Source organism: Carassius gibelio, chromosome A16, assembly GCF_023724105.1.
Source record: "Carassius gibelio isolate Cgi1373 ecotype wild population from Czech Republic chromosome A16, carGib1.2-hapl.c, whole genome shotgun sequence".
Taxonomy (NCBI): Eukaryota; Metazoa; Chordata; class Actinopteri; order Cypriniformes; family Cyprinidae; genus Carassius; species Carassius gibelio.
In genome coordinates, this window is record NC_068386.1 from 11,603,036 (window position 1) to 11,616,318 (window position 13,283).

Below are 13,283 nucleotides of genomic sequence, written 5' to 3' on the forward strand. Positions count from 1 at the left end.
AAATTTTTACCTTTACATAGCATATATGAAATTTGATATTGCCTAAGTCTCATTTTAATTTTGTCATCAAAAAGGGAGGAGTTTATTTTTGTCGACTATATATTGGCTCTTGAGTTTGTCGCTCTTGTCCAGAAGTGGAGCAGAGCAAGTCTTTCGAAAGCTCTGACAAATCTTAAAATAAATGGACTGCAATGAAAATGCCCTTAACAACCAGCGAAACCATTAATTAAACCTGAAAGTTACATGCCAGGTGTAAACAATGGGCAGAAATCTACCAGCTCGTGATTTTGCAGAATTTGCACCTGCTACGCGAGAAAAACCTTGGCAAGCAAGCGCTCGTGAGATTCAACCAACATCAACAAGGCATATGCCTCTTTGGAATCTGGTGGTGACACCTGACACTGTGCCAGAGTTCACCATCCCCTCACTGTGCCCGGAGATACTCAAGGGATGCGGCAGGAAGGAGGCTGGAGGCGGGAGTGGACGGCGGCACACTATTCCCCGGTCCACGCACCCATCCTCGCTGGTCCGAGCACTCACACGCTGCTGCCCGTTCACAGGGGAGCACGACCTGAGCTTCATGGATGATCTACAGACTTACGATTTGTCAGACCCGACCACAAAAGCTGCAATGTCATTACCTCATCTCAGCAAAATCACCACTCCTTACGGCTTTCTGACACTAGGTGAAAGTCCGTGCGTTTGCAGAAGAGAATCATTGTTTTTTGAGGAAAACGGGTTTCATGAATTTCTCAGAAATGAAGAACGTGCGGCTTGTTTAACTACGCAAGGTCCTATGAATCCAAAAAATCAGGCTCATTCTTTCTCACAAGTTGGAAAGGTGAAAACTTTGTCCGCGCGTTCCTCTGGTGACTCTGTTCCTCTGCAGCTCCAAGATTCATGTAACAATTTAGAAGTAGTGAGACCTGCTCACCTCAGCTATGGATTCTTACAAAAAGGATGGATAAAGTGTCTACGTAAGGCTCCCTGGTCTCATTTTCCAAAGAAACTGTCACCAACAAACACTTAGATCGGACATCCATCATATCTCGTGTGATTTTGACTTTGTATAAATGCACGTGTAGCATTTTCCAATATATAAAACAAATGTATATAATGTACTGTATAAATGTCATATTGTAGAACAAACTTTCAGTGAATGGTTCTTCAAAGAATATTTTTTTTATTCTTAGTGTGAGGAGCATTCTAATAATCTAAAGATCCTTTTTTCAATATAAATTAAATTTTGTGCAATTGAAACTTTCCGGAACCTTTATTTTTAAGAGTGTTGGTTTAGTTTGGTCATATTTCTGTTGTTTAGTATGCAGATAAATGGTAAACTTTACACACTGTCAGATATGTTGATTCATTGCATTCATTGAATGAGTACCATATTTTAATCATATAAATAAAATGACTCATTATGTACACTGTTATCCTGTATATTAAGGAATAGATTTAGTTTGAGCAAGAAATTGTGAGAAATTAATCATTAAAAGATAAAGCGAAGTGTTTTCCTCTTCCAAGTCTGTAGTGCTAAAATTAATTCTAAATTAAAAATACTAATGGTGAATACAACACAACATTGGTAATCAAAGAAAAATTTTGAGCAGAAAATAAACTTAAGCCTTTCCTTTCATAACTTCATAATATAACAATGAAGTTTAAATGCCAACTGTGCTTCTAACACTATAGTGGGTGCAATGAGTATTAAATGGGGTTTCAATTTATATGACATGGCAATATATTATGTGTGTCCTTAATGCAATGATCAATCAGGATCCGTTTTATAACTCTTTTATAACTAATAATAATACTGTCGCCTTTAAGTGCTCAGGGGAATGACTAAAATCAAAAATGAGTGAGAAAATGCACTCAAGGTAGTTGAAAGTAATTGAAGTGTAAAGCAGGTAACTGAAGTGTGCAGGCTCTCAAGAGAACAGTGAGAAATTTAATAGGACTATACGTGGATTCAGATCTCGATTGCAGTAAGAAAATAATGTCAGAGTCTGCATGAATGTGCTGCAGTGTAGTTGTGACCTTATGTGAGTAATTTAGAGAGAGACTCTATGCAGCAAATAGTCTGCTGGCTCCTATAACTATGTTGCCAGATGTATTATTATCATTCGTACCGTTACACTGCTTTACTGACTGACGAAGCATGAAAATCAAGTTAAACTGTCCTGCAGGAACAGAAACACAGGGAAACATACAAGCATGTAAAATAATACAAAGGCAAAGTGCTTCTTATTTGTCAAATCAAAAAGTGTCATTAATGTCTCATGAAACATACCATAGGCTTTGCAAGTGTAATGGGCAAACAGCTGGGCAAAAGATCTAAGTTCAAACTGAGAAATTTAAGGAGTTTGGTTTTGTTTTTGTGGATTATTTATGCTTTTTTAAAGGTGCTGTAGGTCTATGTGGCTCACAACAATGTTGCTTCAATCACACCAAAAACTATTAATAACAACTGTCTCTCAAAACTGGAGCCCTTCTCATTCAGCAGGAACATCTGGGAGATGAACCAGAGAATAATGTATCTAGATGGCTTGAGAAAGAATTTGCAGAATATGAGTGCAAAGAGTGGGGGAAAAAAGAAGAAACAAAAACTGGAATAGAAGAATAATTTTTAAATATCATTCAAGTGAAATAAATGACAAAATAGTAAGTGATTAAAGTTTGTCTTCAAAACATTTGATTTAGGAAAGCCAAAAGATTTTTTGGGTGAACTAAAATCGATATACTTTTTTATATTTAATATTTACATGTCTTTTCTCACACTCATCCTGGAAGTTATGTTTATTAAGCCTCATATATTTTAAGCCAGCAGTGCTGCTACTTATCCACCAGGGGATGATATTCAATCATACTCATCCTTCACTCCATTTACAGCTGCAGCTGGTGTTGTTATAGTTTACATCTTAAACATCTTAAAGTACATATATACAAGATCAGACATCATCCAGTGCTGTACAAGATTATGTACGTGTGCATTCGGTCAACAGAACAGTCTTGCTTGGATTTCCTGTGAATGCGTTTAACTAGAGTCAGTGTGTGTTTATTGGTCCCATGGAGCTATTTTGCTCTCTCTCCCCCCACCATCTCAATCACTGTTGTTTATTTCCCCCAGAAGCCAGTAGGTCTTCATCTTCCCTTTACCCTTCATCTCCACATCTCCTCTCAGCTCCAGCTGGAAGCAGTTGAACTCCTGCAGCAGATCTCGAGTGGCAGATGACACATGAATCTTCAGAGCTGCAGGATAACAGTGTGAATGATTACAGTGTTACTGTATAAATCCTGATTAGTTGCGTTCGCACATCTTACTTCACCGGGTTAACTAATGTGTGTTGGCAAACATGATTTACGCATGAACACAGGAGCGCTGTGCATATAAAATCTCACTAGAGTACTACAATTAATGGCAAAAGGAATGCTTGGAAATGTAAACTGATATTTCTTACTGACACACTACAGCAAGATATAGAAATAACTGGCTTAAAATATACTTTTTTTTGTTGTTGTTGATCAAAATAACTAATGGCCTAAGACTTTTGCACAGTACTGGTTATGTTTATCTTCTCCTGTGATAAATAGATTAGAAATGCTTACAATTCATTCCTTTCCTGATTGCAATTTGTTTTGCTTTTGTCAAGCATTATCTAACACTGATAGTTCTCATTTATCCGGCAGCAATTATATGGGGAAATGGAATCTTTTCATAATTTGTTTTAGCATTATTATTTATTATTTATTTTTGCTTCGTGAATGATTGTAAATTTCATTATGGAAAATTAGTGTTGATAATGCAATATCTGAAGAAGCAGCTCTGTGCTCAAATATTGAAGCAGATGTTCAAAAAAAAAGATAATTTAGGAATAAAATAGTAAAAAAAAACAATACACTAATTGAAATTTTTCTTTTCTATCCCTAATCTCGAATTGAAATCAAACACACCAAGTGCTGCCTCAGTTCTTGTCTTATACCTTATATCTTATACCATAACTTATACTCTAGTATAGAGTAATGCTCAAACCACTAACCCTGTAAAAACTGACCTGAACTCTTGAACTTTACAGTCCTTATGGTTATAAGCAAGTTACTATTTGGTGGGATTGGGAACAGTGGGTTCTTACGTTCTCCATTCGACTCCATACGAGAAGATGTGTTCACTGTATCTCCAAAAAGACAGTACCGAGGCATTTTCAGCCCAACTACACCTGCACACACAGGACCTGAAACGCACATGGGAAATGCTGTTCAAAATGATGCATGCTAATATAAAAAATGTTCTATTCTGTGGGAGAGTTTGAAAAGTACGTCTGTATGGAGTGTACAGATTAACAAAGCTCGTTACAACCAGAAGAATCCCTGTCAGTTTCTGCTAATTAAAAGTCCATTAGTATGTTAAAAAGTCTCAAGTTCAAATTAAGTAAGCTTTGAAGCTATCATTCCTACCACTGTGAATGCCGCTTCGTAATTTGAGCTGCTCATCAGGTCGGTGGCGAATCTTAAATGTTTTGACAGCCTCCAACAGAGCAAGGGACATGCGTGCAATCTCATGACCGTGCAGTTTCCCATTCCGTACCGGCAATCCTGAAACCACCATGTAGGCATCACCTATTGTCTCCACCTGAGCCAATAAGAAACAAAACCACCACAGCATTAGTTAATGGTTCTTCTCGGCACAAACAAAGAAGATGTTTCATATTAAATACAGTAAATGTTTTAAAGAGAGTTAAATAAACATTAACGGGTATGAAAATACGCATTTTTCTATTCATTTTCATACAAAATTTATTAACATATTGAACATTAATTTTTTTCTTCTAAATCAATACTTCATGGATCATGACCCTTTGAATTAAGTGTCCCATAAAGTTATAATGCAAAATGATTAAATAAAGCCCTCTTACAATTACCAGAAATACAAGATTTTTTTGTTATGTTTCCTTAAAGTTTGATAAGTTTTTAAAGTTAAAATAAAAAATAAAAAAATAAAATAATACTTAAATAAGGAATAAATTTTATTTGTTATTTGTTTGCAAAAGATATGTTTTATACAGCTGTCTGGGGCAAATATGTAGTCAGGTATGAGTTGGCAATACCTTGTAAACGTCAAAATGATCTATAATGGCATCAAAGCAGGTGTAGAGGTCACTGAGGAGAATGACAACCTAAAAGAGAGACACATCCACCTAAAATCTTTAGAGAGAAATATTAAAAACAACGCAGAATTACTTTCGGGTTCAGATACCTGCATAGGTGTGCTCTCTGCTGACAGAGCCGTGAAGCCCACAATATCACTGAAGTAGATGGTGACAGAGTCAAAAGCTTCCGCCTGCACCGTCTCACCCCTCTTTAGCTGATCTGCCACTGAACTAACACAACAGAAAGTAAGTCATTTTAGAGTAAGACAAGTGTGTATATGATTTTTTTTGTATAGTTCATTTATTTGTTGTTTATTATGTGACTCAACTGACTGAGGGAGGATCTGGTACAGTAAAGCTTCTGCCTTGCGTTTTTCCTCCAGATAGGCTTGAGTCCTCTCCTCTACCAGCTCCTCCAGATTATTAGCATACTGCTCCATGCGAGACAAAATATTATCCAAGATATTACTTCTGTGCTCCCTAAAGAGAGGATGAAAGACAGATAAAGAAACAGGATAAGGTGCATAATAATAAAAATATCTGTACATTTTCAACCAAATAGTTGCTAGGGTGTGGCCACGATTTTTGCATGGTGACACTAATAGACTAAAGGTGAAATAAACATCAGTGATGCTTTGCCACAAGTAGGAACTGCAGGAGCAACTACAGATGCAATATAATCATGGTAGCCATTGGAGGCAGCATGGTCCAAGTGCTGATATTGTCGGTAATCCCTCTGCATCTTCAACAGGCTCCTCAGGGTCATAAGTGTTTTGCCTCTTAACCTGTATGCTTCACCTGAGCGGGGCAGCGAAGACCATATCAGTCTTCACCTGCGGAAGGATTCCACTTGCGATGCTGCTATCTCTCCATAGACTTTCCTCAGTCGTTTAGGTTCCAACCCAAGCTTCTGTAGGAAATAGTGTACAGATTTAGCTGGGAAGCCGCAGCAGCCGACTTTGATATGACCATATCTGGGTGGAGTGTAGTCACTGGCACCTCTTCTTGGAAGACAAGTTTCTTTTTAAGGTTAACTTGCATCTCCCAGTCTGATGCTTGATATAAAATAGAAGGCGGAGTATCTTATCTTATCTCCTTGCCTTAGGAAACTGACTCCTCTGGGTGGAGGTGCCTTCCGTTCAGTGGCTTTAACCTTCTGTAAGTTTGTCCTTTTGGAAATTCCATCATGCCCCCATCTGTAGCATCCTTCTCCCAGTGCCTTGGGACATCCTGTTAAATGTGGTTCAGGGAACACAGGACTGCACTGCACTGATGGCATGATGGATCCTCATCTTTGCCCCAGATCTTTAGGCTGTTTGGAGTTGGTAATGGGTCAGCTACAGCTCGCAAGAGGAAAGTTAATTTTCCCTGGTCAGCCTTCCAGAGTTCCTTTCAGGACAGTGAATGCTCAAGTACCTGATCTCACTGCATCTATTGCCCTTGAGATGCAAGCCTTACTGCTCTTACACATCGGTCTTCTTCTGCACACAAATGTCCACCTACATCTGGCATCGGCCTTACTCCAACTCTTGGCTTTGTAGTTTCCCAGTCCCAATCGTTCTTGACAGACCATGCCAATGATTTCTTGGTGTTTTCAGTAAGATTCCACTTCTTTCACTGCCTCTTGTGGCTTCCACTTCCTGCAACACATGACTGTCTTATTGGCATGTCAAACTTTCTCATCCTTAGACAGTAGCAGAGTGCTGACTGCTCTTGCCTTGGTGGTTTTAATTCTTCCACCACCGATGAGACTGGTAAACGGAGCTTAGACGTCTTGTTGTACAAATTGACTGAGCTGAAAGTTGGAGGAACACCTAGGAATCTTCGCAAAAATCTGCTGCACAGCCTCTCCATCGCTTACACTTGAGTCAAGGGTAAGTCAAGCAGGACTGTAGTCACTCTACCCTAGGGTGTTTCCACAATGTTTGCACTGTGACACTAATGCTTTGTAAACTATAAGACATATAAAAGTGCTTATTAAAGGACTTAACTATAAAAACGTGAACAGACAAGTGAGCCAATACAGCAAAAATGGGACAGACCTGTTCTGTTTGTGGAGTAACGCACTAATATGGTTGAACTCTGGTCTGTCTGATGGTTCTTCAGCCCAACAGCGCTGCATCAGCTGACCCAGCTCTTCACTGTGGGCCTGAGGGTTCAGTGATGGCCGGAGATATGGCCATTCACCCAGAGCTACACGGTCCACAATCTCTATACACAAGCAAAAAATTAAAAAAGAGTGAGGAGATTTTGAGCTTAAAGGAATAGATCACACAAAAATGAAAGTTCTGTCATCATATACTCAATCTCAAAATAATATTTCTTCATTTAGATAACCTTTTCAAGCATTTAATGCCCATTTATAAAACATCTTAAAAAACATTAATAACAACACTTGATAAACATAATCTTTGGTTTAAAATTCAAAATGTCAGTTTTTCATACTGTACACTGTAGTGGTGTGTGTTCACAAGTAGCAAGTAAAATGAGTAATTTAAATGTATTTTAACTTAGTGAATTTAATTTATTAACAAAACTGTACTGAAATTTAATAGATCTGCCTCCTTCCAATCAACAATTATGAATTACACTAAGATCCAGCCCTGAATCACAATACAGATGAAAATGTTATTCCGTTATGTCACAACTTCAATATTGGAGTGCGTATAAAATAAAATAAGTCATTTTTAAGTTGAACTGCTCCTTTAATTCTAACAGTGTCAGCAGTCTGAAGAAATTTTGCCTGTCAAAGTGCTCTCCTTCCTTTTTTCTCTCTACTATCTATTGCATCAGAGCATTTTCCATCAGTCTTATTCCCACAAACTCCCACAATGTTTTATCTCTGTTTTCCATCCTCTTCCTGATCTTTCTCAGCTCTATTAATCAGGCTCTTACAGCTCTGAAGCCTGGACAGCTGTGTGTTGTAGTACTCTAGTAAAATGACCTCTTCTCAGCTCCATCTGAGGCTTTTCACTGACAATCTGGCCTGATAAGAAACAGCTCTTCTTTACTGCTGCACAATGTCTTTGTGTTTGTGTTTTGTATTTATATGCGTGCCAGTGATGCCAGGTTGATTGTTTGACCAGGAATTCACTAGACAGATTTGTTCACCAGACCAGAACCATAATCTTCGCCAACAGTAATCTCATTACCAAGGTGCCAAAATGCATGTGTGAAGATTGATATGATCTTCTCTTCCATGTCGGCTGAGTTCTGATTATAGTGCTGATATCACAAGGTCCAGGGATGCCTACATGATAGCCTATGTGTTTGTGGGTGTAGCAGACGACACACACACACACACACACACACACATCAATCTTTGATCTGTATTCTGAATCATGTGATTAAATCCATGAATTAGATTAGAGAGTGAAAGAGAAAAACATGGATGGATGTGTGCGTGTGTGTGTGAGTGTGTGTGTGTGTCTGTGAGAGAGAGAGATTGAGAGAGAACAAATGAACCTTTTAGTGTATCTGAAAATGATATAAAGTGACAGTGATTTATACAGCTTTGCTTTAAATTTCCTTCACATAGAAATTGTAGATGCAATGGTGGCATTTTTACAACTTCAGAGATGTTTTGGTATGTCGTGATTTTAACTCTGTATACTCATATGGACTCTGGATATCAATCTTCTGTGTATCAAGGCTTGTTCTCTATAAACAACAACCATAAGAAGGGGATGCAATGAGTCTTCAGACAAACTCTCTGGCAGCAGAGTGAAAAGGTTAGTGGACTGGCAAATTAAGAGTGTGTCAGGGTGTTCTTATACAAACATGCTGAAGGCCTATGTTTAAAGATTCAACTTTTATGTATTTGTGGAAAATGGGGGATGTGAGAATCTGCAGGTGTATGTATAAGCACAGCTCTGAATGGCGTCTGGTTGTGTATTTGTTGACCTCTCTGAAGAACCTGGTTCATTAATGTCTTTCATTCGTGTCACTGCAGAGGCTCTTGAGGGTAATTTGGCTGAGTATTCTGAGTGCTGAGCCATGCATCAATATTTTAAAGTGTTTTGGAAAGAGGCAGAAAATCTAGTTTTTCATCCTCTTAAAATTGTTCTCAGACAATTAGGTATTTCAGACCCTAAACTTTTTTTTATTATATTCATTTATTAATTAAATGGAAATTAATTAAAAAATTAAATTAAATTAATTAAAAAAAAGTCCATTGCCTTTTTCTGCCAAATAAATAGGAATTAAGGCTTTGTGAGAAAACGATGAAGCAGAAACTAAATTTAAAGGAAAAGGAATAAACACAATTTAAAATCTAAACAGATTTTAAAACACTAGGCATCATGCACTTATTCAAAAATCTGGGTAAAACTCATGAAGTGTATTCCAGTCTCAAGCTGTTATTCACTAAAAAGTCTCGAAATTGGCTCTAGATGTTCATAAGAGAAGAAAGTATACTTGGCAAGATTTGATCTTTGACCTTTGGGGCTAAGCAAGTCTCCCTCCAAGTAAAAGGCTCCTCTCCGCAGAGCCACCTCTTGAAGGATAATGCCAAAACTGTAGATGTCGCTCTTTTGTGTACCTCCTGGAGGAAAGCACTCCATTCTCAACAGCTCTGGAGCCATCCACAGCTTTCCTACACACAGGCATATGCAGATGCACACAGACACAGACAGGGAACTGACAGTGAATTTCAGAGTCCATTACTAAGGTTTGCATGCAAGCCTTTAGCTACGTGAGTCAAATTGACACAAAATGACAAAGCTGAAAGGTCACTGACGTGCATAATGAGAGTGGGCGTCCTCTGTTTCTGACTCTGTCCTAATGCTGGACAGCCCGTAGTCAGTGATCTTTAGCACAAAGCGATTGTCAACCACACAGTTGGATGATTTCAGGTTTCCGTGGGATACAATCACACTGTTGTGAAGGAAAGCCATGCCCTGAGGGAAAGTTTAAAAGAAAGCAAGAGTGTAGGGACACAGTCAGATCACAATCCGAGAAAAAGGAATTTAATCACTTTTGGAAAGTTATCATGAGAAATAAATGCACATTCAAAGTACAGAGAGGGGCCTCTACCTTTACTATGTCACTGACTAGTGAATATTTGAACATCCAGTCTAGTGTGATGCTTTCATTTTCCAAAATGTCCTGTACACAGATGCAGAAAAATCTGAGATAAGTGCATATACATACCTATATGGCCCACAAAATATTGTAATATTTGTAAATATTTGTTAATAATGAACAAATGCATTAGATAACAACTGGACTTATGGTACTTAGGGAGCTTTATAATTAACATATTCATAAAGCCTTATAATACACTGTAAATCGTATTCTGATACCACCTGACAGCATTCCTTCACAGCTGTACTGCACTGATCAATGTGATGAATTTATGTATTTTTTTCAATGACAAAATTACCGCTATCCACCAGCAGTTTGCCTCCTCGGCTAACCCATACTGTAGTTCACTATATAGTGTCTCAAATGATTTCCTCCTTACTCATCCTTCTTCTTGTACCTTGCCGTCTGAATTATAACTTTCACATCTAATTTACATATCTAATTCTACCACGTTTACTCGATCCTATAACAAATTATCTGGAAAAAGCCAATCTTCCTTCTCCTTCTTTTCTTATATCCAGTATTATTCACACCTCCCTTAGCTCCAGCATTGTTTCATCATCTTTTAAAATACCTGCTATAATCCTAATTCTTAAGAAACCTGGTGCAGACCCCAACAATCTAGATAACTTCCGTACTCAATCTCGAATTTTCTTTTATTTCCAAAAATCAGTTGCAGCACAGGTCCATGCTAACATTTGTAATAATATTTATATGAGTGTTTTCAGTCAGGATTAGTTCTACTAAGAATAGTATGGAAACTGCCCTGGTGAGTGTGACTAATAATCTGTCAATGGTAGTTGAAGGCAGTTCCTTATCTATTCTTGTTTTGAATGAAGCTTTTGACACCATTTCACACAATATTTTGTTGAACAGTTTATCTGCTATTTGTATCTCTGGTATTCCTATTACCTGGTTTACTTCATACCTTCAAACCGCACACAGTTTTTTGCAACTAAAAAATATTTAAATTCCCAACCTTTTTCTGTTAGCTGTGGTGTCCCCCAAGGCTCTGTCCTATGTCCCCTATTGTTCCTTATATATCTTCTACCACTTGGTAATATATTTTCTAAATTCGTTATTAAATTCTATTGTTATGGTGATAACACATAACTTTATGTATCTACAGAGCCTGACTCCATTCTTCAACCTGTCTGTTTTACCAACTGTCTTCACAAAATAAAAGTTTGGTTACCTGCCAAACTTGAGACCTTAACAGTCTCAATAATCAATATGATGTCATATTGTTCAAAAAATCAAAACTGTGTGTGTAGTTTGACAGTGAATAATGTGTGATTTATGCTTAATACATCGCGACACTACTGACAATAGATAATGGACCTTTTTTGACCGTGAAATTTCACTAATGTGACCGCACCTTTAGGGCAGATAATTACGTATTCAGGATATTTAAAAGATCAATTCATTCAAGTTTTCAGCCAACCTGAGATCTTCAACAGGCACTTGGCTCATACTGATGCATGAGTGTGGCTCAACATGTTATCAAAAGGATAGTTTCAAGGAAATCTTAAAATTTTTAAAAGGATAGAAAACATGAATCTTGAGTATCTATACCTGCAGGCTGCCTCGAGGACAGTATTCTGTGACAATGCAGATGTTGGGTGGATCGATGCAGGCACCAATAAAACGGGTCAAATGCTCATTCTGGACATCTCTCATCTGGGGAACAAACACAATAATCACTCAGAAATCGCTAGTAATTTTCACCATTAATTACAAATTAATGGCAAGTAACATTGGATTAAACTTGAAATGTTAACGTAGACAACCTGAGATAAACTAAAATCCAATTATCCAATTGTAAAACTCCAATTATCACTTTTATTTACAACTTTGCTATTTTTTTTTACAATGTAGTCGGTTTTTTGTGAATTTATTGTAATGATTATAATCAGATTTTTTTTTAATAATTCTTCAGTAGAGAAAAATAACAGCATGACACACTCACATGCTTTAGTTCAAACAACACTTTCCTCGTTAAATCAATGCGCTTTCTGTTGATGTATTTAATGGCCACAATATTTCCCTGGAGAAAAAGCAAGCACACACACACACACACACACACACACACATGATATGTATGCAAAGAGATTTGCAATTGAAAATTCTAACATGCATACAAAGGTTACACTTTACAATAAGGTTCATTGTTATTTTTAATTAAATGTATCATCAAACTAACAATGAAAAATACTGTTAAAGCATTAACACTAATACATTTTTTACATTTCAACAGTAACATTATTGAATGTATCACAAACAAACATGAACTAGCAATTAACATATTTTTTTAATTATAATTAACCCATTAAAACTTTATTAAATGCTGTTAATAATGTTGTTTTTTGTTAGTTCATAATACTAAATATTCTAACGAATTGAACCTTCCTGTAAAAGGTTACGAAGCAAACATTTAAACCAGAGCTTGACAGAATGATACCTTAAAATAGCCAGTTTTAGCAAACACCTGGAAATTACCATCAGCTGTCAGCAGTGATCCATAGTTTGAACCTCTCTGTAGAGAATGAAGAAAATCAAATGACTCTGTGATGAAAATTAAACAACAACAGCAACAAAAAAAAGTATTTAAATTAAAACCAATGAGAACGGAGAAGACATTTACAAATGTGAGTGTGCGCTATGTAGTATGTACTGTATCTGTATTTTACTAGAGAGAGTGTGAGTTTGCTGCCGGTGCTCCTCATGGCCTTTTCCAGATTGCTCATCTGAATGTCCTCCCAAGTAATTCTCCATAACTGAGCGACCAAATCCTTCTCCAGCTTCAGCTTTCTGTGTATGTTTGTGTCTTAGTACAGTATGTCTTACAGGTGCATCTCAGAAAATTATAATATCATGGAAAGGTCTTTATTTTTTGTAATTTAATTAAAAAAGCAAACTTTCTTATATTCTAGATTAATTGCACTCAAACTGAAATATTTCAAGAGGTTTTTTTTATTCTTATGGTTACGACTTACAGCTTAGGAAAATAAACAATTCAGCATCTCAAAAAAAAAATTATATTCCATTTTG

At 37.1% G+C, this 13,283-nt stretch overlaps 1 protein-coding gene across 1 annotated transcript in view; it reads right to left on the reverse strand.

Annotated features, from left to right (window-relative positions):
• Positions 1-1,266: 1,266 nt before the first annotated feature.
• LOC128030617 (atrial natriuretic peptide receptor 1-like) overlaps positions 1,267-13,283 on the reverse strand; it is a 56,092-nt gene continuing 44,075 nt past the window's right edge. The window contains exons 9-22 of the mRNA XM_052618389.1: positions 12,923-13,043; positions 12,694-12,768; positions 12,202-12,279; positions 11,808-11,912; positions 10,182-10,253; positions 9,886-10,045; positions 9,586-9,741; positions 7,190-7,358; positions 5,481-5,627; positions 5,255-5,378; positions 5,106-5,174; positions 4,456-4,630; positions 4,134-4,232; positions 1,267-3,252 (exon numbers count right to left, since the gene is read on the reverse strand). Coding sequence (XP_052474349.1) covers positions 3,104-3,252; positions 4,134-4,232; positions 4,456-4,630; positions 5,106-5,174; positions 5,255-5,378; positions 5,481-5,627; positions 7,190-7,358; positions 9,586-9,741; positions 9,886-10,045; positions 10,182-10,253; positions 11,808-11,912; positions 12,202-12,279; positions 12,694-12,768; positions 12,923-13,043 — 1,699 coding nt within the window. The 3' untranslated portion in view covers positions 1,267-3,103. The remainder of the gene's footprint in view (positions 3,253-4,133; positions 4,233-4,455; positions 4,631-5,105; positions 5,175-5,254; positions 5,379-5,480; positions 5,628-7,189; positions 7,359-9,585; positions 9,742-9,885; positions 10,046-10,181; positions 10,254-11,807; positions 11,913-12,201; positions 12,280-12,693; positions 12,769-12,922; positions 13,044-13,283) is intronic.